At 40.9% G+C, this 25,955-nt stretch overlaps 1 protein-coding gene across 4 annotated transcripts in view; it reads left to right on the plus strand.

The window, feature by feature from the left end:
- The window catches only part of Bard1 (BRCA1 associated RING domain 1), an 85,171-nt gene that overhangs the window by 47,989 nt on the left and 11,227 nt on the right, over positions 1-25,955 (plus strand). For all 4 annotated transcript variants that reach the window (XM_045148054.1, XM_045148056.1, XM_045148057.1 and 1 more), the window contains 3 exons: positions 11,344-11,452; positions 17,259-17,391; positions 17,977-18,069. In XM_045148054.1, coding sequence (XP_045003989.1) covers positions 11,344-11,452; positions 17,259-17,391; positions 17,977-18,069 — 335 coding nt within the window. The remainder of the gene's footprint in view (positions 1-11,343; positions 11,453-17,258; positions 17,392-17,976; positions 18,070-25,955) is intronic.

Raw genomic sequence — 25,955 nt, forward strand, 5'->3', positions numbered from 1 at the left:
ATGCTGCAGCTCACTCAGGCGCAGTTGTAGGCAGCCTTCTCCCAGGCCTTTCCTACAGGAAAGAGGCCATTGAAGGTTTGACCGTACTTTGAACTCTGCCTTTGGGCAAAGCTAAAACTGAACACCTTAACCCTTTGGTAAGTGATTCATTTTCATCAGTCTTGGTGATCAGAATAATTCTGGGAGGAAAATGATCTTTAGAGCTGTCTGAATGACACTTCTTAGATGGTATCATATAGGAAAGTGAACATTTCCACTGATCACTTTTTATGCTTAAACAGGCTTCTGTATACTTGGCATTTTCAGAGTGTGCAAAAATTATTTCTTCACATGGGGAAAGTTATAAGATGATTGTAACGGTGTCTTGTTGCTAGAACAAAATTCCCCACCAGAGTATCTTATGGAAGGAAGGGGCTTGTGGTGGTTTGATTCAGGTGTCCCCCATAAACTTAGGTGTTCTGAATGCTAGCTCCCCAGCTGATGGAGATTTGGGAATTAATGCCTCCTGGAGGGAGTGTATTGTTGGGGGCGGGCTTATGGGTTTTATAGCCAGTTTCCCCATGCCAGTGTTGGGCACACCCTCCTGTTGCTGTGGTCCATCTTCTGTTGGCCAGGGGGTGATGTCCACCCTCTGCTCATACCATCGTTTTCCCCTGCCATCGTGGAGCTTCCCCTCGAGCCTGTAAGCCAAATAAACCTCTTTTTCCCAGAAGCTGCTCTTGGTTGGGTGATTTCTACCAGCAATGCGAACCGGACTGCAACAGTAAAGTGGTACCGAGGAGTGGGGTTGCTGCTAGACACCTGACTGTGTGTCTTCGGCCTTTTGAAGCTGATTTTCAAGAGGAATGTGGAAGGAGTTGAAACCTTGGCCTAAGAGATGCCTTGCAGTGCTGTAAGTACAGCTTGGTGGTCTATCCTGGTCAGAGCTGAAAGACCTGAAGGCAGTAAGAACTATGGACTGTGAGGTTTGGCTTATGAAGGTGAGAAAGAGCTGTGCCTGGACTGGGCTAGCAGTTTGTGTGAGAAGCTTGCTCTTGTGCCCATGTCCTGAGAAGTTGTGCAGGGTTGCTTAGCGTAGAAATGAACTGATGTGAGCAGAGGGATATGGCACAGAAAGGAAAATCTTTGGGTGAACTGCTGCCCGTTCAGCTGCAACTGAGAGATTACAACCTTTGAGACTGGGCTAGCTGACCTGCGCTAGGGCAACAAGAAGAATGTCAACTCTTTTGAAGGTGTCTGAGTGCTCAAGGAGTGTCCTGTTCTTCAAAGTCTGCTTTATTCCCCCCTGGATTAACAAATTGGCACCCTACCTGGTATCGTGGAGTATAAGAAATGCTGGAAAGAGGGTCATTGAGTTTGCAACACGGTCTTGTGTTTTGGAAATGGCCATGGGCAGTATGAAGCGGGTTTGCTGGTTGCCTGCATGGAGACCCCATGGGGCCATGAGGACAAACCGTGGCTTGCAGTGGAGACCCAGTGGAGATGCCGGGACCATGAGATGGCTGCCAAGGAGCTGCCGGCCCTGGTGAAGTTTTCCAGGACTGTGAATAGCCTAGCTGGAGGGGCGGAATTGGAATGCCAGAGACTTGTTGATCAAACTTGAAGATTTGTCACTGGTTTGAGTTGCTGGACTTGAAGCTACAGAGTTTGATGTTTGCCCTGGTTGTTTTAAATCTTGTATTGGTTGAATGTTTCTTTGCTATGCCCAATGCCATCTATTGCAGTGTGAATATTTATTCTGTGCCATTCTGGGTTTTTTGAGGTTATATTTTGGTATTATGGCTCAGGTAAAAGATCTTGAACTATGGGGATGTATGAACATCATTGAGATTGATAAAAACTATGGGGACTTTTAAAGTCAGACTGAAAGCATTGTATTTTACATCATGTATGGATATCAGTTTATGGGGGCCAGGGGCGGAATGTGGTGGTTTGATTCAGGTGTCCCCCATAAACTTAGGTGTTCTGAATGCTAGCTCCCCAGCTGATGGAGATTTGGGAATTAATGCCTCCTGGAGGGAGTGTATTGTTGGGGGCGGGCTTATGGGCTTTATAGCCAGTTTCCCCATGCCAGTGTTTGGCACACCCTCCTGTTGCTGTGGTCCATCTTCTGTTGGCCAGGGGGTGATGTCCACCCTCTGCTCATGCCATCGTTTTCCCCTGCCATCGTGGAGCTTCCCCTCGAGCCTGTAAGCCAAATAAACCTCTTTTTCCCAGAAGCTGCTCTTGGTTGGGTGATTTCTACCAGCAATGCGAACCGGACTGCAACAGGGCTTATTTCAGCTTTTAGTCTCAAGAGGAAGTCTCATCTCATCCTGACAGGGAAACATGGTGAGACCATAAAGCCAGGGCACCACATGTTGTCACAGCAGCTCGTAGGAAGTAGCAAGAGGGAGCTAGTTGTGAGCACTCAGTGTGCTGGTTTACGTCAGTGACACCTCAGCAAGACTCCACCTTCCAAAGGCTCCACCGGCTGAGTACTAAATATGAGGCTTAATCCCCCCACACGAGGCTGTGGGAGACATTTTAGAGTCAAAGCACCATAATGCTTAACACTCATGTTTTCCTATTTTCATTCTGTGCCTGTCTTTCAACGGTGCAAATGTAACAACATCAGTAGCCGTCACTGAGCTGGCGCCATCTGCTTTGGTCCTTGTAATCTGAGGGGTTAAGTTGTTTTAGCCCCATTTCACAGATGAAGCAAACAAGAAGTTTAAGTGCATTTGTCTTATGTTGTAGATGATTCATTGAGCTGTGATTTCAATTCAGCTAGAACTGTCTGTAGCCCAGCTCTTTACTGTCTGTCCATGCCATCTCTCCTGTTCAGGGCTCTTTCGAGCATGGTTTAGGTTATCTAGCTGCTTAGGAAAAAGTCCCATGCTTTAACACTAACCTGTGGTTCTTTATGATCTGGCTACAGTTTATGCTTCTAGAACACTCCATTTCCTGTGACACACATTATCCTTTTTTCACTCTGCCTTCATTTTGTCATGTATGTCTAAGTGTGCATGCATATTTGTGTTTGGGTGCTTGTCTGGATGCATGGGGCTTGTGTGTGTGTGCGTGCAAGAACTGAAATAAAAGGTAGATTCTAATAATGTGTGTTTGTGTGTGTGTGTAAGCCAGAGATGAGTGTCAGATGGCTCCCTTAGTTCTCTACTATTTTTTTCTTGTGTTTGAGACACAGGGTCTCTCTCTGGAGCTTACCAATTTGGTTAGACTAGCTAGTGAGTGAATCCAGGGAGGCTTCCTGTTTCTGTCTTCCCACCACTGGGATTACAGGTGTGCGTCACTGCTCCCTGCTTTTATGTGGGTGCTGGGGATCTGAACTCATGTTCTCATGCCTGTCACAGTACTTTACTGGTTGAGACACCTCTCAGCCCATTCTTTTATCTTGCCTCTGTATTTTTTCTTCCCTCCTTCTTTGCATCCTTCCTTTTCCTCCCTCTTCTTTCTGTATTTGTTTTTGCTAACTGTTGCTAGCTTACTATGCTATCACACTTCAGGCCTCCACACACCTTTTTCTGTGGGGTGCTTACTCTACCTGTGACCCTCTTCATTCCCTTGCAGGCCTAGAAAGCTTCACCAGACCTCTGATTTCTATGGCACTCTGCCTTGCTGGGTTCGGTGGGTAAGAAACTACCTGCTTTCTCATTGTGTAGTGCTCAAAAGAACTAGTGTAGAAGGAAAACAAAAACAAACCATTGGCTGAATGAATTGTTTTCAGGCTGATTGCAAAGCAGTGTTTGTAGCATCTGTTTGTTTGTCCATACACATGCACATCCCCTATATGTGGGGTATATAGATGATTGTTACTTTCCTGATACAGTGCATGTCAGTAGTAGTGATTCTCCAAGATTTCTTACTAGCTAGTGGCTGGAACAGTCAGATCATCTGCCAAGATTTTAAAATTCAGGATTCTTTAAAGGTTTATATGAAATGTATATAAAATCAAAGGGAACGGAAACGGGCAGAAATCTATGAAGGTGGGAGGAGGCTGATAAAATCTGCCAATATCCTCCCACAAATCAACAAAAGAACTGAAATAAAAGGTAGGTTCTAATAATGTATATTTAAAATTATTTTTTTCACACTAAACCTGAAACCCAAGTTATTCCAGTCAAATATCATGGAAAGCAACCACACTATTTTTTTTTAATGCCCAAATGTTAAAGGAGAAGTCTTCTATGTGCCTCATCTTCTCTTGCTTTTTATTTTAAACTTTCTTCATCTAAACTTGTGACTGTGTTGGTATTTCCGTACTTGATGACGGAGCAGAGCAGCATGGCAGGTTTCTGTGGTTGTGCCTCATGCCCTGCAGGGCTCGTGTACCTTCCTTGCTGGCGTTTGTGATGTGCCACTCTAGCTTTCTACGAAAACAGGAAGGCCAGGTGTTCCGAGTTCAGAGCACTAGCGGAAGCCATGCCTGCCGAGGAACCATATGCTTTAGGACTGCAGGGAATGGGAAGTCTTGTGTATGTGATCAGATGCTGAATGTAAATTGAAATCCTGCTATAGTTGGCTTGTGGTGAAGTTCTTTAGAAGGCAGGAATATTTGTTTCAGGCCATTGTTTTATTATTTCTTATTTAAAGACCTGATTAGTCTATGTTGGTATATTGAGAAATATTTTGGACATTTTTTTCATGTTGTCATGTGGACTTTAATTTGTATTTATATGAAATAGCTATGCTAATGCATTTAGTTCTATGCATTAAACACACTTGACTAGGTCTGAAGTCTTTTTGTTCTTGTTGACAAGTGTTTGTGTGTGTATAGTCATTTTCTGATACCATAGAGTATGACTGTGTGCTAAACTCCCTTATTTCTTAATTTACTTTTTATTTATTTAGTAAAGAGGCGGTGGAGGGCGGAAGACAGAGGAGAATGAATGGCATGCTAGGGCCTCTAGACACAGCAAGCAAACTCCAGATGCCTGTGCCACCATGTGTATCTTACTGGGTACTAGAGACTTAAACCTGGGTCCTTAAGCTTCACAGGCAAGTGCCTTAACTGATAGGATATCTTTCCAGCCCATTTTGTTCACTTTTTTGAGGTAGAGTCTCACTCAAGCCCAAGCTGACCTGGAACTCACTTGGTAGTCCCAGGCTAACCTTGAACTCACAGTGATCTTCCTAACTGTGCCTCCCAGTATTGGTATTAAAGGTGTGTGCTACCATTTCTGGAGCTGACTTTGTGTTTATTTATATTTTCACTTGTGGTTTAAATACTTAGAATACTTGTTCTTCAAATCTGATTTCTGTTTTTTGATTGCCATTTGTAGCATATGAGTAAAGAGGCAGTATAGTCAGCATGTGAGTATACTAGAGTATAAAATGGGGAAGTAACTAGTAGAATGGATGAGATATTTTTAATACTCATGTTGTTTGCTCTAAATGTAAACAGTGGCTTGTGTCACTTGTTGTACATCAGGAAATTGAAATGCAATCAATTGCATTTTACCTTTACTGGAGAGAGTCTGTAGCCAGGGACTCTTAAGTGGTGTGGACCTAAGCATAAAGGGAAACCCAAGCATTCAGACTTATCACTGTTTATCCAGCACTGTCCAAAGAGAGGAGCACTGAGCCAGTGGTCATGAATAGCTGGCATTAGAGGGATTTGCTGTGGCTCATTTCTTTCCATGATCCACTCACTCACTGTTTCCTCTGGGTTGTTAAACATCTGTCACAAAGGTCATCAGTGATGCTGTCTGTAATCCCAGGAGAACCCCCATCCTTCATGTGTGTGACTCTACTGCAGTAACCCAGGAGACACCTGTCTCTCATGTGTGTGATTTTGCTGCAGTAACCCCAAGAGAACACCCATCCCTTCTGTGTGTGACTCTGTTGCAGTAACCCAGGAGAACACCCTTCCCTTCTGTGTGTGACTCTGTTGCAGTAACCCAGGAGAACACCCATCCCTCATGTGTGTGACTGTGCTGCAGTAACCCAGGAGAACACCCTTCCCTTCTGTGTGTGACTCTGTTGCAGTAACCCAGGAGAACACCCATCCCTCATGTGTGTGACTCTGCTGCAGTAACCCAGGAGAACACCCTTCCCTCATGTGTGTGACTCTGCTGCAGTAACCCAGGAGAACACCCATCCCTCATGTGTGTGACTCTGCTGCAGTAACCCAGGAGAACACCCATCCCTCATGTGTGTGACTCTGCTGCAGTAACCCAGGAGAACACCCGTCCCTCATGTGTGTGACTCTGCTGCAGTAACCCAGGAGAACACCCATCCCTCATGTGTGTGACTCTGCTGCAGTAACCCAGGAGAACACCCTTCCCTCATGTGTGTGACTGCTGCAGTGTGTGACTCTGCTGCAGTAACCCAGGAGAACACCCATCCCTCATGTGTGTGACTGTGCTGCAGTAACCCAGGAGAACACCCGTCCTTCCTGTGTGTGACTCTGCTGCAGTAACCCAGGAGAACACCCATCCCTCATGTGTGTGACTCTGCTGCAGTAACCCCAGGAGAACACCCTTCCCTCATGTGTGTGACTCTGCTGCAGTAACCCAGGAGACACCTGTCTCTCATGTGTGACTCTGCTGCAGTAACCCAGGAGAACACCCTTCCTTCCTGTGTGTGACTGTGCTGCAGTAACCCAGGAGAACACCCTTCCCTCATGTGTGTGACTGTGCTGCAGTAACCCCAGGAGAACACCCTTCCCTCATGTGTGTGACTCTGCTGCAGTAACCCAGGAGACACCTGTCTCTCATTTGTGACTCTGCTGCAGTAACCCAGGAGACACCTGTCTCTCATGTGTGACTGTGCTGCAATAACCCAGGAGAACACCCTTCCTTCCTGTGTGTGACTCTGCTGCAGTAACCCAGGAGACACCTGTCTCTCATGTGTGACTGTGCTGCAGTAACCCAGGAGAACACCCTTCCCTTCTGTGTGTGACTCTGCTGCAGTAACCCAGGAGAACACCCATCCCTCATGTGACTCAGGAGAACACCCATCTCTCATGTATGTGACTCAGAACACCCATCTCTCATGTGTGTGACTCAGGAGAACAGCCATCTCTCATGTGTGTGACTCAGAACACCCATCTCTCATGTGTGTGACTCAGGAGAACAGCCATCTCTCATTTGTGTGACTCAGGAGAACAGCCATCTTATGTGTGTGACTCAACACCCATCTCTCATGTGTGTGACTCAGGAGAACAGCTATCCCTCATGTGTATGACTCAGGAGAATATCCACCCCTCATGTGTGACTCAGGAGAACATCCATCCCTCATGTTTGTGACTCAGGAGAACAGCCATCCCTCATGTGTATGACTCGGGAGAACATCCATCCCTCGTGTGTGTGACTCAGGAGAACAGCCATCCCTCATGTGTATGACTCAGGAGAACATCCATCCCTCATGTGTGTGACTCAGGAGAACATCCATCCCTCATGTGTATGGCTCAGGAGAACATCCATCCCTCATGTGTGTGACTCAGGAGAACATCCATCCCTCATGTGTGTGACTCAGGAGAACATCCATCCCTCATGTGTGTGACTCAGGAGAACATCCATCCCTCATGTGTGTGACTCAGGAGAACATCCATCCCTCATGTGTGTGACTCAGGAGAACATCCATCCCTCATGTGTGTGACTCAGGAGAACATCCATCCCTCATGTGTGTGACTCAGGAGAACATCCATCCCTCATGTGTGTGACTCAGGAGAACATCCATCCCTCATGTGTGTGACTCAGGAGAACATCCATCCCTCATGTGTGTGACTCAGGAGAACATCCATCCCTCATGTGTATGACTCAGGAGAACATCCATCCCTCATATATATGACTCGGGAGAGCATCCATCCCTCATGTGTGTGTCTCTGCTGTAGCTCATTTCATCACTTAAAAAAGTTTTGTTTATTTCTAATTCATTGATTTCTGCTTTGATCTTGAAAATTTCTTCCCATCTGGTACTTCCAGGCTTCGACTGTTCATGTCTTTCCAGTGCCTTCAAATCAATATTTGAAATCTCTTTGTTTTTGCAATGTAGGTAGACATTTAGTGCTATAAAGTTACTTAGGACTGCCTTCATTGTGTCCCATAAGTTTTGGTGTATTGCATTTTGGTTGTCATTCAATTCCATAAATTTATAGATTTCCTGTCTGACTTCTTCAACAATCCATTCTTTGTTCAATAGTAAAATGTTCAGTTGTTAGGAGTTGGTGTGTTTCTGTTGTGACAGTTAAGGTTGATTTCTAGTTTTAATGCATTGTGGTTAGATACAATGCAGGGGTGGTGGCTTGATTCAGGTGTTCCCCACAAAGTTAAGTGTTCTGAATGCTTACTTAGGTCCCAAGTTGGTGGCAATTTGGGAATTGAAGCCTCTTGGAGGCAGTGTAGTGTGTGGGAGTGGGCTTATGGGTTGTTACAGCCAGCTTCTCTTTGTCAATGTTTGGCACACTCTCCTGCTACTGTTGTCCACCTGATACTTGCCTGGAGATGATGCCCCCCTCTGCACATGCCATTGTTTCCACCTGCCATCATGGAACTTCCCCTCAAGTCTGTAAGCCAAAATAAACCCTTGTCTCCCACAGCTGCTCTTGATCAGGTGTTTTCCAGTAATGTGAAGCGGACTGCAACAGCAGGAAATTACGTTGATTTTTCTGAATTGGTGGAAACGTGCTTTATGTTTTAATATATGGTCTATTTTTGGAGCACATTCCATGAGCTGCTGAAAAGAATGTGTGTTCAGTAGAATTAGGGTGGAATGTTCTGTAGATGTCTGCTAAATCCATTTGATCTATGGTGTTGCTCCATTGCTTTTCTGTTTATTTTCTGCTTGGAGGATCTATTAATGATATTGGGGTATTAAAGTCTCTTACTATTGTTGTATTGGGATTCATTTCTGTCTTATTTTCTAGTAAGTTTTGCTTTATAAAATGAGATACCCCTGTGTTTGGTACATACACATTTGTGATTGTAATTGTTGTACTGTTAATGTTTTTTTTTTTTTTTTAATTTTGAGGCAAGCCCAACAGACTGCCCCCCCCCTTTTATATATATATATATGTATGCAACAGAGAGAGAAGGAGAAGGAGGAGGAGGGACAGAGAGAGAATTGGCATGCCGGGGCGTCCAGCCTCCATAATCAAACTTCAGTGTACCACCTAGTGTGCATGTGTAGCCTTGCGTGCTTGCATCACCATGTGCACCATCTGGCTTATGTAGGATTTGCAGAGTAGAACATGAGTCCTTAGGCTTGGCAGGCAAGTGCCTTTACTGCTAAGCCACCTTTTCAGCCCTTGTGGTACGGTTCCTGTAATGAGCATGAGTTTGACTATTTCTTTTGTCAGAAATCAGTTCAGCCAGTCCTACTTGTTTCTTGTTTCTGTTTGCTTAGAAAATCTTTTTCACCCTAAGGAGGTGATTATCTTTAATTGTGCGGTTAGTTTCTTGTAGACAGCAAGTGGATGGAGCCAACTTTCTGATCCAACCTGTTGGAGAGTTGAGCCCATTAATATAAAGAATTATAATTGTAAGGTATGAGTGAATCTCTGTCATTTTGAAGGTTTTGCGTAGTCTAATGCTTTCTTGGTCTTTGCATATTTTTTATTATTATTATTTTTGTATTCAATGAATATAGTCAAGTTGGTACCATTGTTAGCCTCTTCCCTGTTCTCTCCCCTTCACAAGGACCCTCCTTGTTGGGGCATATGGGTCGTGCATTATGGAGTTTTGGGTAGGAGGAAATGTATCTGCGTATCATGACATGTGGCTCAGACATTTTTTTCCCTTCCCTCTTCTGCATTCTCTGAGCCAGGTTGGGGTCATTTTAGGTCTGCTTCAGTGTGGAGATCTTGGAAGCCTCTGTGTCTCTGGGTATCTGGTTTGGTAGGGGTTGATTGTTCTCTTTGTCTATCTCCTTCACCATTGTGCTGGTTCCTGGATCACTAAGAAAACAGCATTCTTGCATGTTTCCCCATTTGTTTGCAGTGGCTGGAGGCCCTTGTATGCCTATTCTCTCTCTTTTCCACTCTCTCTTTTTCTTCTTCTCTCCCTCAAATTAATAAATATATAAAATAATTTAAAGATCACCATATCATCCAGTTATTTCACAGACAACAGAGAACAACAGGATCCTATGATGTTTGGGTTTGGCTATCTTATATTCCAAAAATACTCAGTAATCCCCATGTGTAACCTTTTGATCCTAAGTACGTTATTGAATCCACAGAACTTTTGCCCACTATTCCTCTTCCTTCCATAAAATATTATGAAATGCTCATTTACAAAACTTAATTGCCATAGGATGGTATATTAAATTCCTTTTTTTTTTTTTAAAGGTAGGATCTCACTCTGGCCCAGGCTGGAATTCACTAGGTAGTCTCAGGGTGGCTGTGAACTCACAGCAATCCTCCTCTGCCTCCCAAGTGCTGGGCTTAGAGGCATGCATCACCATGCCCGGCTCTAAAATCTTATTTTGAAACCATATACAAACAAACTCCAAACACACGAGCCCTCTTATGTATCTGGCTTGCATGGGGCCTGGGGAATCAGAGCTGGGTCCTTAGGCTTCTCAGTCAAGATGGCCAAAGCCATCTCTCCAGCCCTACAGTGATCTTTAAAGTCACTTCCAGTGTGCTATTTTGTGACTCATGATTCAGTGCACAATACAACATCTGTGTCAGATTGTTCTTTGAGCTGTGCTGTGATTATGTGGCTTAGTGAATGTGTGCATATTAATGTTAATTCTTAAAGTGTCCTGTTCACTACTCCATTGGTTTGTCATCTGACATGGTTCTTTTAATGGATCTCAGTTTCAGCCTTTCTTATGAGTATATCTAAAAAAATTGAAGTTGTTTGTATAGACAGTACAGCCATAATAGCTCTAGTAAATGATTTATATTTGCACCTCAAAGCATCTCACCCATGTTGAATAATGATTGGGAAATCAGTTTTAAGTATAACTACTGTTATGAAGAATATAGAATATAGAATTGTAAGAATTTTACAAGTTATACTCAATTAAATATAATCCTTAAAATAATTTGGTACCAAATTGCATTCAAGTTTTTATGCTTGATTCTTTTTTCCTTTTTTTTTTAAGGTAGGGTTTCACTCTAGCTCAGGCTGACCTGGAATTCACTATGTAGTCTCAGGGTGGCCTTGAACTCATGGCAATCCTCCTACCTCTGCCTCCTGAGTGCTGGGATTAAATTAAAGGTGTGCGCCATCACACCTGGCTTCCTTGATACTTGATTCTTATTCCTAAAGCCAATTCTGAGTTTCTTGTATTAGCTAAGATTGTGTCATTAATGGTGATTAAAACTATACTACTAGTTCATGTATTTTGTTAAGTGTACTTACTTTAACTCATCTGCACTTATTTTAACAGTAACATATTTGGTGTACGGCCTGTGGATTGTACAGACGATGCAAAGATAAAAGCATTATTGCTGCTACCAGAGAAAAATGAATTATCCTCAACTAGCCATCGCTCAGTGGTAAGTATGGATGTAGCTTTGGGACATTTATATTTTTTACTGAAATTGGTTATGAAAGAAACATAATGGACACATTTCCAATTAGCAGACTATTTTCACTCACCAGTTACTGAGCCCTTCTTGAGTCTTAGCTACTGTGGATTCAAAGACATAATCTGATTAGGCATCAGGAAGGATTTGTTGGGCCCTGTGCTTCAGTCAGCACCCATACAACATAAATATGACTGATGCAACTCCAACTTCAAGGAAGTTACTTGGTAGAGGTAGAGAAGAAGTCGTCTGTGAATATATAAACTGGAACAGGTGAAGTAATTCTGAAAACATATAGAGTGTAACTGGGTAAAGGAGGTAGACTCTTAAAAGAGCACTGTGTTAGTGGGCGCAGTGGAGAAGGACCTTTAAATGGACTGATACAAACTGAAACTTGAATTCTGAGGGGAGTTCAGCCAGGTGGCCTGCTAGACAACACAGTGTAGAGTTTCAGTGTCTGAGAGTAATGGAAATCCATTGGAAGGATCCAAACATGGGAATGAATGACATGGGTTGGTTTTTGCTCACTTCTTTGCTATTCAGAATGGGGATTGTGTAGAATGAGCAAGAGTAGAACATATGTTATATGTAGAACGAGTGGTGGGTGTCAGCATGATCTATAAGGGACTAATGTTGGATGTTTATAAGAAGTAAAAATTTGAAGTATATTTTTGCCGGTAGTATCAGTGCCACAGTTCCAGATATGATGATGGCCAGCTGAATAAGAGGCACGAAAGTCTTTCCCAGGAATCTAGCTGTGAGTTTCCTCTGTGTATAACTGCCAGAACCCGCTCTAGATTGCTTTTGACTTACCCTGGGATCAGGGATAGGGGTCTTGAAGAGTGGCCACCTGAACAAACCGCAGCTTCTGTTTTGCACAGAGGAGAAGGCAGTCGAAATCCAAGAACGGCTGCCCAGAGGAAAGGAGCATAGAAGAGCCTCAGGAGCTTTGGAAACTAAGGGGCTGGGGTGAGAGGAGCACAACGAATGTCACGGTGGATTTAGGGTAGTGCTGGGTGGGGACCCGTCTACTAAAGACCTGGACTTAAGGATGTTTGCAGGTGGAACAGTATGTTTCGCAAGAGAGCTACGAGCTGGGAGACTGAAGCTGACCGGGAGGCTGCTGCAGCAGGCAGCAGGCATGGAAGGCCTGTGTGGGTGATGGTAGTGATGGAGAGTGGAGAGCCAACAGAGGCAGAAGCGGATACGGTAGACTTAGAATCTTCATGGTGGCTCAGATGGGGAACTGGGCTGAGGGGAGGCCATAGCTATTCTGAGGAGCCCTGTTCCTCTGGGAAGGGTGGCACCATGATGGTGGGTGTCATTGTTTAAGCTACAGATGAGCTTCAGGTCACTGCAATGTGATGTGGTCAAAGGATCTGTCACAGGCACTTACCTTAACTCCTTGTATGCCCTTTATCTTCTGCTTTAGACCCAGTCTTATAAATATGTTCTAAATTAGGGTTTTAGAAACGAAGAGGACCTAGAAGTCAGCACTTTAATCTCCTCCTTTTACTGATGAGAAAACTGAGACCTTGAAAGCTCACGATTTGTCCTGGTTACTAACTGGACATTTATCCTTAAGTAAGCAAAGACTACAATAACTAATTTTTAGTTAGAAACATAATACCTAAAAAAAAAAAATCCTGTAGGGTAGGGAAGTATTAATGAGCATAGATGAATCAGGAATATCTTTGGAGTGACTTCTTTTCAACATGTACATGGTAACCATAAAGAAATAACATAGCTGGGTGTGATGGCGCACACCTTTAATCCCAGCACTTGGGAGGCAGAGGTAGGAGGATCGCTGTGAGACTCCCTAGTGAATTCCAGGTCAGCCTGAGCAAGAGTGAGACCCTACCTCGAAAAACTGAAAGAAAAAAAAAAAAAAACATATTTAGGCAGTTAAATACTTTTAGAATTCATTTGTTTGTGTCCTAGCTTTAAACATTTGACCAATGTGCAGTGAATTAATATAAGCTTTTCTTATGAAGAAGAAGAAATAAAAGAATGCAGGCCAGTTTAATTCTGTTTATATTTTCATGTTCAAGTAAAAAACCAAGTACAAGGTGGTTAATCTAATGTCAGAAGCTTGTAACAAGTAAAATGCCTGCATAGAAGCAGCAGATCCGTGTAGGCAGCTAATAGAGTTATCACTGTGATTTGTCACTGCTTTCTTCTCTGTGGATGTCTGCAACTTCAATTTCTTCTAGTAACTGTATGCTGCGTTTTAAAAAAATTTTTTGTTCATTTTACTTATTTATTTATTCGAGAGCAACAGAGAGAGAAAGAGGCATATTTATATATAGAGAGAATGGGTGCTCCAGGGCCTCCAGCCACTGCAAACAAACTCCAGATGTGTGCGTCCCCTTGTGCATCTGGCTAACGTGGGTCCTGGGGAATCGAGCTTTGAACTGGAGTCCTTAGGCTTCACAGGCAAGCGCTTAACCGCTAAGCCATCTCTCCAGCCCTGTATGCTGCTTTTGTAATAAGTGTTACCTCAAAAAAAAATAAATAAATAAATAAAAAAATACTGGCCCAGTTAGAACTCAAATTCCTTATGTCTTAGGTCAGTTCTCATTCAGTTCCACCATACTTAATAACTGTAAATTGCTACTTATTTTATACATATGTACTTGAACTCTCCTGGCAAAACCCAGCATATCTAAGTTGTCATTGTTCCTTTTACGTGAAAACTAGAGAGGGATTGTTTTAAATGTCATTTTTAAAAAAAAGATAGTATATTCTTGAAGTCCAAGGATAGCAATGCTTCAGAAAATGATTTTTTATTATAAAATCTAAGAAAAGTATACTTTTTCATGTTGTGTGACATGGCTTGTATGATTATTGTCTTTTTTGTTGTTTTAAGACAGGTTTCAGTACATAGCCCAGGCTAGCTGGAAATGTGCTGTGTATCCTGGCCAGCCTCCTCCATGCAGTCAGACTCTCTTGTTTTCCCCACTCACCACTCTGTTAGACACACAGCTGCCTTTCTGGGCCTTCCTTGAGTGTTTTCTTTTAGGTCATCAGCTCTAGCTGCTTTTCACCAAGAACAATTTGGGGAGCAAGATCTCCCTACAGCCTGCTGGCTTACATGCTTCAGGTCCAGTTGTGTGGTTGATGGAGCTAGGGGTTGAACCCAGGGCCGCACACATGCTAGGCTAGCACAGCCCCTGATCTCCGTCCCCCTCTCTTGCCAGTCTTAAGTAGCAGTTCCCAGGGCGATGCTTCTCACCCCTCTTTATCTTTACTGTATGTCTGATGTGCTGACATGGAATGTTGTTACTTAATTTTTTCTTCCCCCGGAATATAAATTGTGTGGGGACGGACTTACCGTAGCAAACCTGCCATGGAGACTGTGGCTAGTGCAGAGTGCTGTTACGTGCACGTAGCACATGAGTGGGCTTGGGAGAGTGGAAGCCGTGCTGTGTGCCTGCCTCCGAAGCAAGTGCATGTGCTTGGTGGCTGAATCTGGAAACTTCAGTGCGCTGCATGTTGTATTGAGGAGCTGCTTCAGGATCATGCAGCAAGGAAAGAGGTTTGAATCCCCTCCCCGACCCTCTCACAGTTCGTACCTGTTTCATGTAAATCGACTGGAAGGCACTGCTTTGAACTTGAGAAACAACTTCTGAACTTAACCAGAAACTGCTTGCTGTGTCATTTGGGGACTTCTCTGTTCATGCTGTTAAAGCAGTGTGCTGATCACTTCAATTAGTTCCAGGTTCTTTAACCCCACTTGTTTGAGAAATTCTCATCTGGTAAAAGTACCACATGGGATTTAAGGAAAACTATATTAAATGCCAGCGAACTCTCTAATCTGTATAAAGTGAGAGCTCTGAAGGAACCTGGGATGTGCATTTTGAAATTCCTTTTACTCACCCCTCACCACCACCTAGTCCCCATGCCACATCATCCCAAGTGAGACGACTTTGTTTTAAAAGTGTAAGAAATATTCTGATTTCATTTATTTATTTATTTATTTATTTATTTATTTATTTATTTATTTTGAGAAAGAGGCAGAGGGGGGGCATGGCAGGGCCTCCTGCTATTGTAAATGAACTTCAGATGTATGTGCTACCATGTGCACCTGGCTTGCATAGGTCCTGGGGAGTTGAGCCTAGGTCTTTAGGCTTCACAGGTAAGTACCTTAACCACTAATCCATCTCTCCAGCCCCAGGTTCCGTTTTTCTGCAAATTCAAAAAAAAAAAAAAAAAAAAAACATAGTAAAATGCTTGACCCATTTTGGTTCACATAACTAGTATTCTGTGCTTTACTTAGAAGTAATATATTTTCACTTTTGTATTTTATACAAATAACTCCCTTAGGTAAAATGAAGTCATATGAACTAAGAAATGATGTGCCCCCACAGAGCTCTTTTTATGGTCTCTATATTATCTTTGTAATTGAACGGCTTTTATGGTACATAGGTTAGACATAGGTACTTGTATAGCAATGTGTTTATAATCATGTGTGTGGGTATAATATGGCCAATCAAAGTTTTGCTATCAGGACATTAAAGGTATCATTAATTTAGCCAGCTCAACTTTTAAGCACCAACAACTATCAGTTAAAAATTTTAAGGAAATGTTTTTTAAATGTCTTATGTACTTGCTTCATAATAGCAGACCCTCATTTAATATATTTTGAGTGAGTGAATTATTGACTTACTGAGCATTTCTAGATCAAGCCAACAAGTTAGATGTAGTGTGTGTAGGATATGTGGGCAAGTTGCCACGTGTGGTGTGCGAGGTGAGTGTTTAAGCACTGTCATTTAGTTACTGAGGTACAGAGGCGGCTCTGCCTTTATTGTTCCCTTGCTGCTCTGCAGAGCTTTGATGAGCGCAGGTGTCACATGTTCATGAAGGACAGAGGGTGCAGCATCCTGCCCTTTGCTGCAGGCGTGCCGGTTCACTTCTTGAATGGGGCTCTCCTTCTCTTTCACCAGGCAGCTCTCTCCTTACTACTCAAGCTGTGCACGTTTCGTCTCTGTTGGCTGCTCTTGTAGTCACGGTGTCATTGTTTCTCTGAATCTTCATTCTATTCCTTTACTCTTTCCACTGGCACCTTCTCTTTTCTCTCCTGCAAACTCTAAGTGCAGATACTGAAGTGGAACATCACTGCCTGTTGGTCGGCACTTTTTTCCTTACATGGGCTGCAAGGACTTCTCAATGTTTGTGGATGTGATTGCTTAACTTCTGAATTTTCTTGTCTGTGTTCATCTTTTCTTGGGTTTGGATCTTACTGTTTTAATGTTGGAAATTTCTTTTCTTGGTGGCTAGTGCTATTGTAGAAGCATTGATGTTTCTTAATTTTTCAAAGTAATCTTTGTTTAAATTAAATAGGCCAAATTGGAATGTGAGTATTGGAGGAAGGTGAGAAATTGAATATTGTAAGTGGATATTTTAGGTTACTTGGGTGCAGGGAGAGCTTACTGATAGAATGAAATTGTGAAACCCAACAAAAATCCAATTTAGCATTAAGAAAATAAGATTCCCATCACTCTTAGGTAGGATGAGCTACTAACAAAGATGCCTACTTGAGAAAAAAAATTGAGAAATAGAAAAATAGTCAATTCAAATGCATTCTGGGTGGGTGCAGTCAGTAGAAATTACTGTGAATCACTAAATAGAGAAACTAAGTGAATTCAATCTTCTGGGGTTAGAAAAATGGATCAGCAGTTAAAGGAGTTTCCTGAAATTCAGTTTCTATTGAGTGGAGGTATGTTGCATGAATCTGGTCTTTAAATGATTTTACCTCCTTATTTTTCATTACCAGGTGACCACTGGGCAGCGAAGGGATGGACCACTTGTGCTTATAGGTAGTGGGCTCTCCTCGGAGCAGCAGAAAATGCTCAGCAAACTTTCAGACATTCTTAAGGCTAAGAAATGTGTTGAATTTGACAATACAGGTGAGGACTTTTTAGTAGGAAGAAATTTCATGTTGGTAAACCATTTGGAGAACTCCTCACCTTTGATTATTTATATCTGTTTTAATTATTGGTATAGTTGCATACTTTGCATCTTGTAATATAAAACATCTTTATAGGATTAATGTAGTTAGGAAACAAAATGTTTTTTATTTGTTTTTGTGGTGTTGGGGATTGAACCTAGGGCTGTATTCTTGATAATGCTCTACCACTGAGGTATATCCCCAACCAAAAATATAAAGTATAAGTCTTGAATATATTTATAGGACAAAGCAATATGTCAGAAGAAGAGATTTCTGAGTTAATCAATGCCATAATTCCTTAGATACAATTTGAAGAGAGTTGATAAATTTGTGTGTGTTAATGTGGCTTTAAGGTATTTTTTTATGGTCTGATTTCTTATGTTGGTGGCCAGATTAGATGACATTAAATTAAATGTAAAAATTACCTTTGAAGAGGATTCAGGTGTAAATAAAATGGATTAACTGGTTATAAAAATGCTTTAGAGAATTATGTTGATTCACGTCTCTACTTTTTCCTCACTGCTGTTATTTTTTTACATCATAGTAACACATGTCATCATTCCTGGTGATGAAGCTCAAAGTACTTTGAAGTGTATGCTTGGGATCCTCAATGGGTGTTGGGTCCTAAAGTTTGATTGTAAGTATTGGGCTTGGGAAAGTCACTTCCTTACTATCCATAACCATTTCAAAAAACTTAAGTTAATTTTATTAAATCTTGCTAGTCATTATATTTTGAAAAAGATTCTCATATCGTTGGTATCGTTTAGATATTAGGAAGTATCCACAAATATGTTTTGATATTAAAGTTGTTTTCTCTACAATACCTACTTCAATAAATGGAAAATACAGTTTCTATTAACAACTTAAGCTTAAGGGACCCATGTGACTGTTAAATGATATATTTAACAAAATATACTCATTTTAAATACACTGCATTACAGAGCTATGAAGTGAAATTAGTTTACAGCTCTTCTTTAAGATTGCTTGAATGTTATCTGTTTCCTCATTTAGCTGACTCATTCCTCTGAGGAAGCTGTTGGGGAGCAAAATGGTCTTGTTCTTCCCAATCTTGAGTGACCGCAGCTGCCGTTACTTCAGCCTCCACTGAAACTGTGTCCCCTTCCTTCTCAGTGGCAGTGAGACGTCAGCACTCCTACAGCTGCCTTCACTTCCCTACTGTCTCGTGTTCTTTCCTTAGCCTTGGATGCATTTAGGGCTTTAAACAAAAAGAAAGCATGGATCTTGTTATTTTGTATTCCTTAACACCTGTACGATCTGACTGTTGGAATGAGAGCTAAAATAGGATAATGGATCGATCTGCTTTTGTTGACTATTTGTTTGAAAAGCCAAGTGGCTATGGAGGAGTAACACAGTCTTGTGGTGGTTTGATTCATGTGTCCCCCATATGCTTAGGTTTCTGAATGCCATGTCTCCAGCTGATAGAGATTTGGGAATTAACGCCTCCCAGAGGCAGTGTATTGTTGGGGATGGGCTTATGGATGTTATAGTCAGTGTTTGGCACACTCTCCTGTTGTTGTTGTCCACCTTATGTTAGCCAGGGGGTGATGTCCACCCTCTGCTCATGCCATCGTTTTCCCTGCCATCATGGTGCTTCCCCTCAGGTATATAAGCCAAAATACTCCCCCCACCCCAAGCTGCTCTTGGTTGGGTGATTTCTGCCAGCAATGCGATCCTGACTGCACAGTGCTTTCCTGTCTCAGTGTTACGATGTTCAGGGCTTTGTGTGGTAGTTTCGCGACCTGCACTTGTGCAGTTGAAGGGTATTACTCCGCTGTCAGTTTGCTGGTCTGCTCAAGCTGCGTGTGCTGTTAATGTTAACCCTGGGCATTGGGGAGGGATGCCTGGGCTTCTATAAATTCTTTGCAATCTCCTGAGACTGTAACTATATCAAAATAAAGAACAGTGGTTAGAGTTAATGAAATGTTTTTAAGAAGGAAATATTGTATTAAAATTCAATTAAAAGTTTTTATGGCTGTGTGATTTGAAGGCTTTATAGTAGAATGCTTGATTTATCAACCTCTTAAGTAGTCTGAAGTTGGTTTGAAAAACAGTTTCTGCCATCAGTGTTCTTTTAAAGACAGCTTCCACTCTTTCTGTGATGCCCATGTGCCCTAATGCAGGTGGATCCAGCTAAGTGGTAGTGATGACACCAGCCACTCCTTCCCTTCTCATCAGTCTCTGTTGTTAGACCCTCCCAGTGAAGACCAGTGTGAGAAGCAGCATAAGCAACTGGACTGATTAACTATTTACATTGGAAAAAAAGGTTTTGTTTTATGTCTGTTTTTTGGACTTTTTTTGACCTTTCAGGTCTATGATACATCTTTTTGAGTCTCAGTATTCAAAAACTCTAAATTGCTCTGTGATTATGGATTCTTTTGTGTAACACCTGGGCCGGAAGCATTATCAGTGGTGATAAACAGAGATTTTATAATAAAATCTCAGTCATAAAAAAGTCATGTGGAATTTTGGGCAGTAAGATGCTTTTTAACTTTGAGGCTAGTTAGGGATTCGTCTACCTGTGTGGGTTGCATCATTCCTGTGAGTTTTGTCTCCCTAATGGCTTGGCCATGTCATTTTTGTAGAATCACTGAGACTGAAACGAACTTAATCACAAATGACTATTTGGTGAATCTTACAGTCCTCTACTCTCAATGATTCTTTTAAGTTAAAAGATGGATGAGATCTCTTACTGAAGTTCATACACTCAGTTTCTACCAAAGACAGCAGAGAGAAATCAGTTCAAGGTTGGAGACAAGTAGTTTGAATAGTGACTGCTCGCTGGATTTATGAAAAGATGCCACCTTACAGTACCTTCCTTCCCAGTAGACTGCCCGGTCTGTTCCTGACGTCAGGCATCTCAGTTCTATTTGAAAGTATTTCAAAAACAATTCAACACTATGTGAAAACCATGTATATTAAAGAAAGATGAAGTGAACTAAAGCTTCAAAATTAATTGTAAAGATTTATGGGGTGTTAAAACTGTTTTGAGTTTAAGCTCTGATTTGGTAGATAAAAATCATTGAAGCAACTACTGAAAAAAATTTAAGATTAACTTTTAAAATGTATTATAAAAAGCCTTGTCAACTTCCATACATATAGTACTAACTTTTAAATGGAAGTTTTCATAAGACAAATAGATAAAGAGGAATTTTCATTCATTCAAGTTTTCTGTATGGCTTTTTTTTTTGACTGATTTCAAGTTAATATTAGAAATTGCACAAAAGAATTTGTTGATCCAGTGGCTCCAGATTCAACTATTAGAAGTTTCCTGTCTGACTAGATGAGATGGCGCTCCGGAAGCTGAAGCAAGAGGATATAGGGTACCAAGATAGCTTAGGCTACATAGAGATCCTGCTTCAAAAAATAAAATGAAATAAGGAATTTTCCTCTTAAAAGTATTTGTCATAACTTGCTAATCTATCTTGTTTTTTAGACATACATGCAAAATACCTGTAAAATCAAAATAAATGGACAGAATGGCTGGTCTAGCAATATACTTACAGACCTACTTGCAGAGCCTTCACAATTACACCATTGGACCAGCCATTCTGTCCAGTTAATTTTATCTTACATATACTTCAAAGGATGATATTCTTTTTTTTTCTTTTAAACTTTTTATTTTATTTTATTTTTTATTTTCACAATTTTTATTAACATTTTCCATAATTATAAAAAATATACCATGGTAATACCTCCCCTCCCTGCACTTTCCCTAAAGGATGATATTCTTGTATTTTACAGGCATAGGAGTTCTGAGTAGGGAAAGTTTCATGTTTGTAAGGTCATGTGTGTGGGGACTGAGATGTAGCTAGGTAAGTGTGTCTGCTTAGCATATATATGGACCTGCATTAATCCTCAGCACCACCATTTTTTTAAGGGAAAAGGAAAAAAAAAAAAAAAGCAACTTGTGGCTCTGCCTCAGTTTCAGTGCTTATTCTTCAAAAACAGCAGTCCAAGCTCTTGGGGAAGGGTCAGTGTTAGTAATGAAACAAAGGCTGTCATGAAAGAATGGAAGGTACATAACTCATTACGTCACTGATCCCAAGAGTGTGACTGCAGTGCAACTGCATCCTTATGCAGACTCGCCTTCAGCAAGAGGTTTTTTCTGTTTCTTTTTTAATAACTTACCTACTTGCCCTTGTAGTGTCCTTCTCTCATTTAAATACTCCTCCAGCTGCACGTCTTTATGAGACCATGCACTTCTGCGTCATCTCCTCTCACCTCATTGTGAAGAGAGCAGGTGGCTGTCTTCTTTTCTTTCATCTCTCCCTCTTCCCTGTTCTCATCTAAGCTTAAGTAAAAGTTGCAGCTGTAGAAATTTTAGAAGGTCCAGCATCTGAAGGAATTCCCAGAGAATGTGACAGAAATTTTTATATTATACTTGTGTCTGAGGAAAGGCCAAATAGGTTTTCTGTTTTTGTGTTCTTTTTCTTTCCTTTTCTGTTCTTTCTTTCTTTCTTTTCTATTTTAGTAATGGACCCTAAGAGACACTATATCATTGAGGGTGTGTGTGTGTGTGTGTGTATGTGTATGTAGGTATCTCCTCGTAATCAGGCTAATAAATTTATTTTCTCCTATTAAAATTTGCTTATTTAAGTGGACTGAAGAGGCTAAGAAAATTTAAATACAAATGGACTTTCTGTTATAATTATTAAAATTTCATAATTATGAATAAGTTATGAAGATATGAATAAATATAATATAACATTTCTATAAAGTATGATTGAGTGGGAAGGAAACATTATACTTGCAGAAGTCCTCCATTAAGTCTCTCATTGGGGTACATACCTATCGTAGCATTTTAGAGGTTGAGGCAGGAGGATCAGGTGTTCAAGGCCATTCTTGGGTATATGAGAATTCACCCTAAGCAAGTAATACAAGTAGAAGAAAAAAGCATTTATGTTGATTTCTTATTGCAGGAAATTGAATAATAAAAATGGGAGAAAATTAATTAACGCTGTTACTTTGGACAATGTATGAAAAGAGTTTTAAGAATAGTAATAAGTTAATGGGTTACTGAAGAGAGTTTGTTTTTATTTTTGAAGGCAGGGTCATATTTACTATGAAGCCTTGGCTGGCCATGAACTCTGGATTCACTAGTCTCTGTCTTCTGAGTGTTGAGCCCTGGGATTACACACAGGGGCCACCAGATCTACCTTTCAACTAATTTTTGACTGTTTTAAAAAGAGTATTTGCCTATTACATTAAATTCAGATCCTCTAGGAATAAACCCATTTATTCCAATTTTAATATTAACTAAAGAATATGTTTTCTCTTTCATCTTACATAAAGATTAGATGGACAGCCAAGGCATTGCTCTTAGAGAAATTAAAATCTACATATGTAAAATATCATATCCCATGTGATATGCCACACCTTTTTAACATGCATGTTAGACCTAGAAAATTATCTTAATATAATAATATTTCTAATCAGAACAGATCTTCATACATAAATATTTGAACTTTGCTTTGCAGAGATGGCTTAGTGGTTAGGGAACCTGCCAGCAAAGCCAAAAGACCCAGGTTTGATTCCCCAGTACCCATGTAAAGCCAGATGCACAAGGTGGCGCATGCATCTGGAGTGTGTTTGCAGTGGCTACAAGCCCTGGCATGCCCATTCTCTCTCCGCCTCTTTCTCTAATAAAATATTAAAAAATGTATTTGAACCTTAACATGCAACTTAAAAACTAGGAAATTTTGGACATTTTACTGAGTTTGGTCTGTAGCCACATCTGTAAGCATACTGACTGCTTTGATATTACTGTTCATAATTCAGGATATCAGAGTTGATTCCCAAGTTTGCTTAATAAAATGTTATGATATATATAATATTTATGATATATTTTTGTGATTGAATTGGATTGCTTCTTAATATATACTAAGTGAAACAAAGAAGTATATTTTATTTGTGAATATGCTTGTATCTACATTATTAACTTAAAATGGGCAAAATAAATGATTATTAAAATACTATTTATGTGGAATAACAAAACGTTCTTCTCCATGATAGTCACTTCTGTGATATCCCAAACCAGGTATTTATGGTAGCCTGAACGGAACACATAGCTGTTACCACCTTTCAGCCTTGGTTTTGTGTCCTTCACTGCCATGTATTTCAGACTATCAACTTAATTCTTTTCTTTTAATTGCCATTTAATTCTTCAAAAAATTCAATGATAAGTTATTTTTCCATGTTATCTTTGTTCTAGAAGAGTCCTTTCATGATATTTTTAAAGTATAGTGCTATTGTAGTCTATTTGACTAAAAAACCTAATGTGAAAACATTCATAGGAAATATTGCTTTGGTTTCACAACCTGAATGTGTTTAACCAGATCATAATGGCACATTATAGTTTCTATTTTTACTGTTATCCTGAGTAATATGAATTCCTATTTTGGATCTAACGGCATCCATTTGGATTTTTGGTTTTGACAGGGAGAAGTAATGCTTATATATTTTAACTTTCAAAATGAAGTTTGATGATAAAGAGTTATTAAATTCAGATTTTCAGTGCTACCTCAGTTACATATAGCCAGAAGCTTCAGAAGAATATTGATTCATTAAAATACAGATTTACAGATTTAAGGCTGAATAGAATAACATAGAGTTAAGTGTGCTTCCTATGCAAGTATTTGGGCCTGAGGGGCCCTGAAATTGCCCAACTGTAAATTTTCAGATCCCATGTAAAGAGTTGGGTGTGACCACATATGTCTATAAAACCAATCCTGCAAAGGGGAGCAGAGACAATCATCTTGGCGTGTGAAAAATGGCAAGCACTGGTATCAGTAAGAACTGGCAGAGCAGTGACGGAATGGGACACTTGAAGGTTGACTTTGGAGCTTGGCTCTGCCATAGTAGGCAAGTGCCCTTCCCCCTGCACATGAACTCTGGACATTATGTGGGTCCTGGGGAATCGAACTTGGGTCCTTTGGCTTTGAAGGCAAGCACTTTAACCACTAAGTTATCTCTCCAGCCAAGCAGCATATATTTTTAATAACTAAAAAAAAAGACTTAAGGAAAAGCTGATCCAGGAGTTGAGCGTACCTGAGGTCTCCTATCAACTGTGTTCTGCAGGAAGCTTTGAAATCTCTTAGGATTTATATGATCTATGAGTTGTAAACCTTTGAGAAGATGACTGTGACAGCTTTCAAGAATTTTCAAGGTTTTTTATGCTAGAGCTGCAGTTCTATAATAAATACCATGTTGCCACTCAAACATGTTGTTCTAGATGTGGAAACTGTTAGCTACTCAGTTTTCCGGGGTGGGGGGGCAATCTTATTTTCTCATTCTTCAGTTGGTACCAGGTGGTAAAGGAGGGAAGTTAGCAGGTGTAAGAGACTTGTCAGAGGAATGTTTGTTTAGCTCAGTAGTTGTAACAAGAGCAATGAATTTTCTGCCTTGGTAGAAATTTATGGTTGACTCCTAAGGAGCCGAAAGTTTTGTGGCTTGGAGCATCATGAGTCTCTGGGTGTCTTCCTGGGAGGTGCCATGCTGTGCACTTGGTGTTTGCAGTCTTATTTCTCTCAACGCCGTGCTTGCTGAACTCCAGAGTCTATTAGGGCTGCATTCCTCTAATGGCAGTACATTATAAGTATGAGCTCATGCCATTTTTATGTGTTACTTATGAAAGTTAGAATTGGCCAAAAACACCCCTAAAATGGAGAGAGCAGCTAGCATAAGTACAGTATATTTATTTCTGTAATGGACCAGTAGCCACTCCTGATGCAGTAGGTATCATTACACTTTGAGCATAGGTCCTCAACTTTATAAAGTGCTATTCATTCCCTAAAAATACTGTTGTGAATACGCTGCAGATGCTATTAGAAAGAGATACATACTTAAGTAGTAAAATGTGAAAATAATAACTTAGATGTAGTGAATTTAAATCAGTGATTTTACTAAACTCCTAATTCCTTTTGGGCTGATGTTTAGTATAGAAATTATAAATAAATTGTCAGCACATTAGCTGTGTTGCTAGGAAGGTATTTTGAGTTAGTCACAAATTTTGAGTCTCACTTTAAATACTTGGGACTGGGGAAATGGCTTAGTGGTTACAGCGTTTGCCTGTAAAGCCTAAGGAGCCGGGTTCAACTCCCCAGGACCCACGTAAGCCAGATGCACAAGGGGACGCATGAGTCTGGCGTTCCTATGCAGTGACTAGAGGGCTGGTGTGCCCATTCTCTCTCTCTGTCTCTTTCTCTCTCATAAATAAATAAATAAAATATTTTTTTAAAGCTAAATACTTTTTCAAGTTTTACGTGTGTGTATGTCTCTGTGTGTGGATACACATCTGTGTGCATGTGTGTGTTTGTACCTTGGGTGTCATTTTGAGAAACACCATCTGCCCTCTTGTTTTGGAGACAGGGTCTGTCACAGGTCTGGAGCTCACCAGTTAGCCTACATCGGCTGGCCATGGAGCCCAAGGGATCCTGCCTCTTGCCTCCCTAATGCTGGGATTACAGGCATAGATCACCATGCCTGACATTTTTATATGGGTTC

This window comes from Jaculus jaculus, chromosome 4, assembly GCF_020740685.1.
Source record: "Jaculus jaculus isolate mJacJac1 chromosome 4, mJacJac1.mat.Y.cur, whole genome shotgun sequence".
Taxonomy (NCBI): Eukaryota; Metazoa; Chordata; class Mammalia; order Rodentia; family Dipodidae; genus Jaculus; species Jaculus jaculus.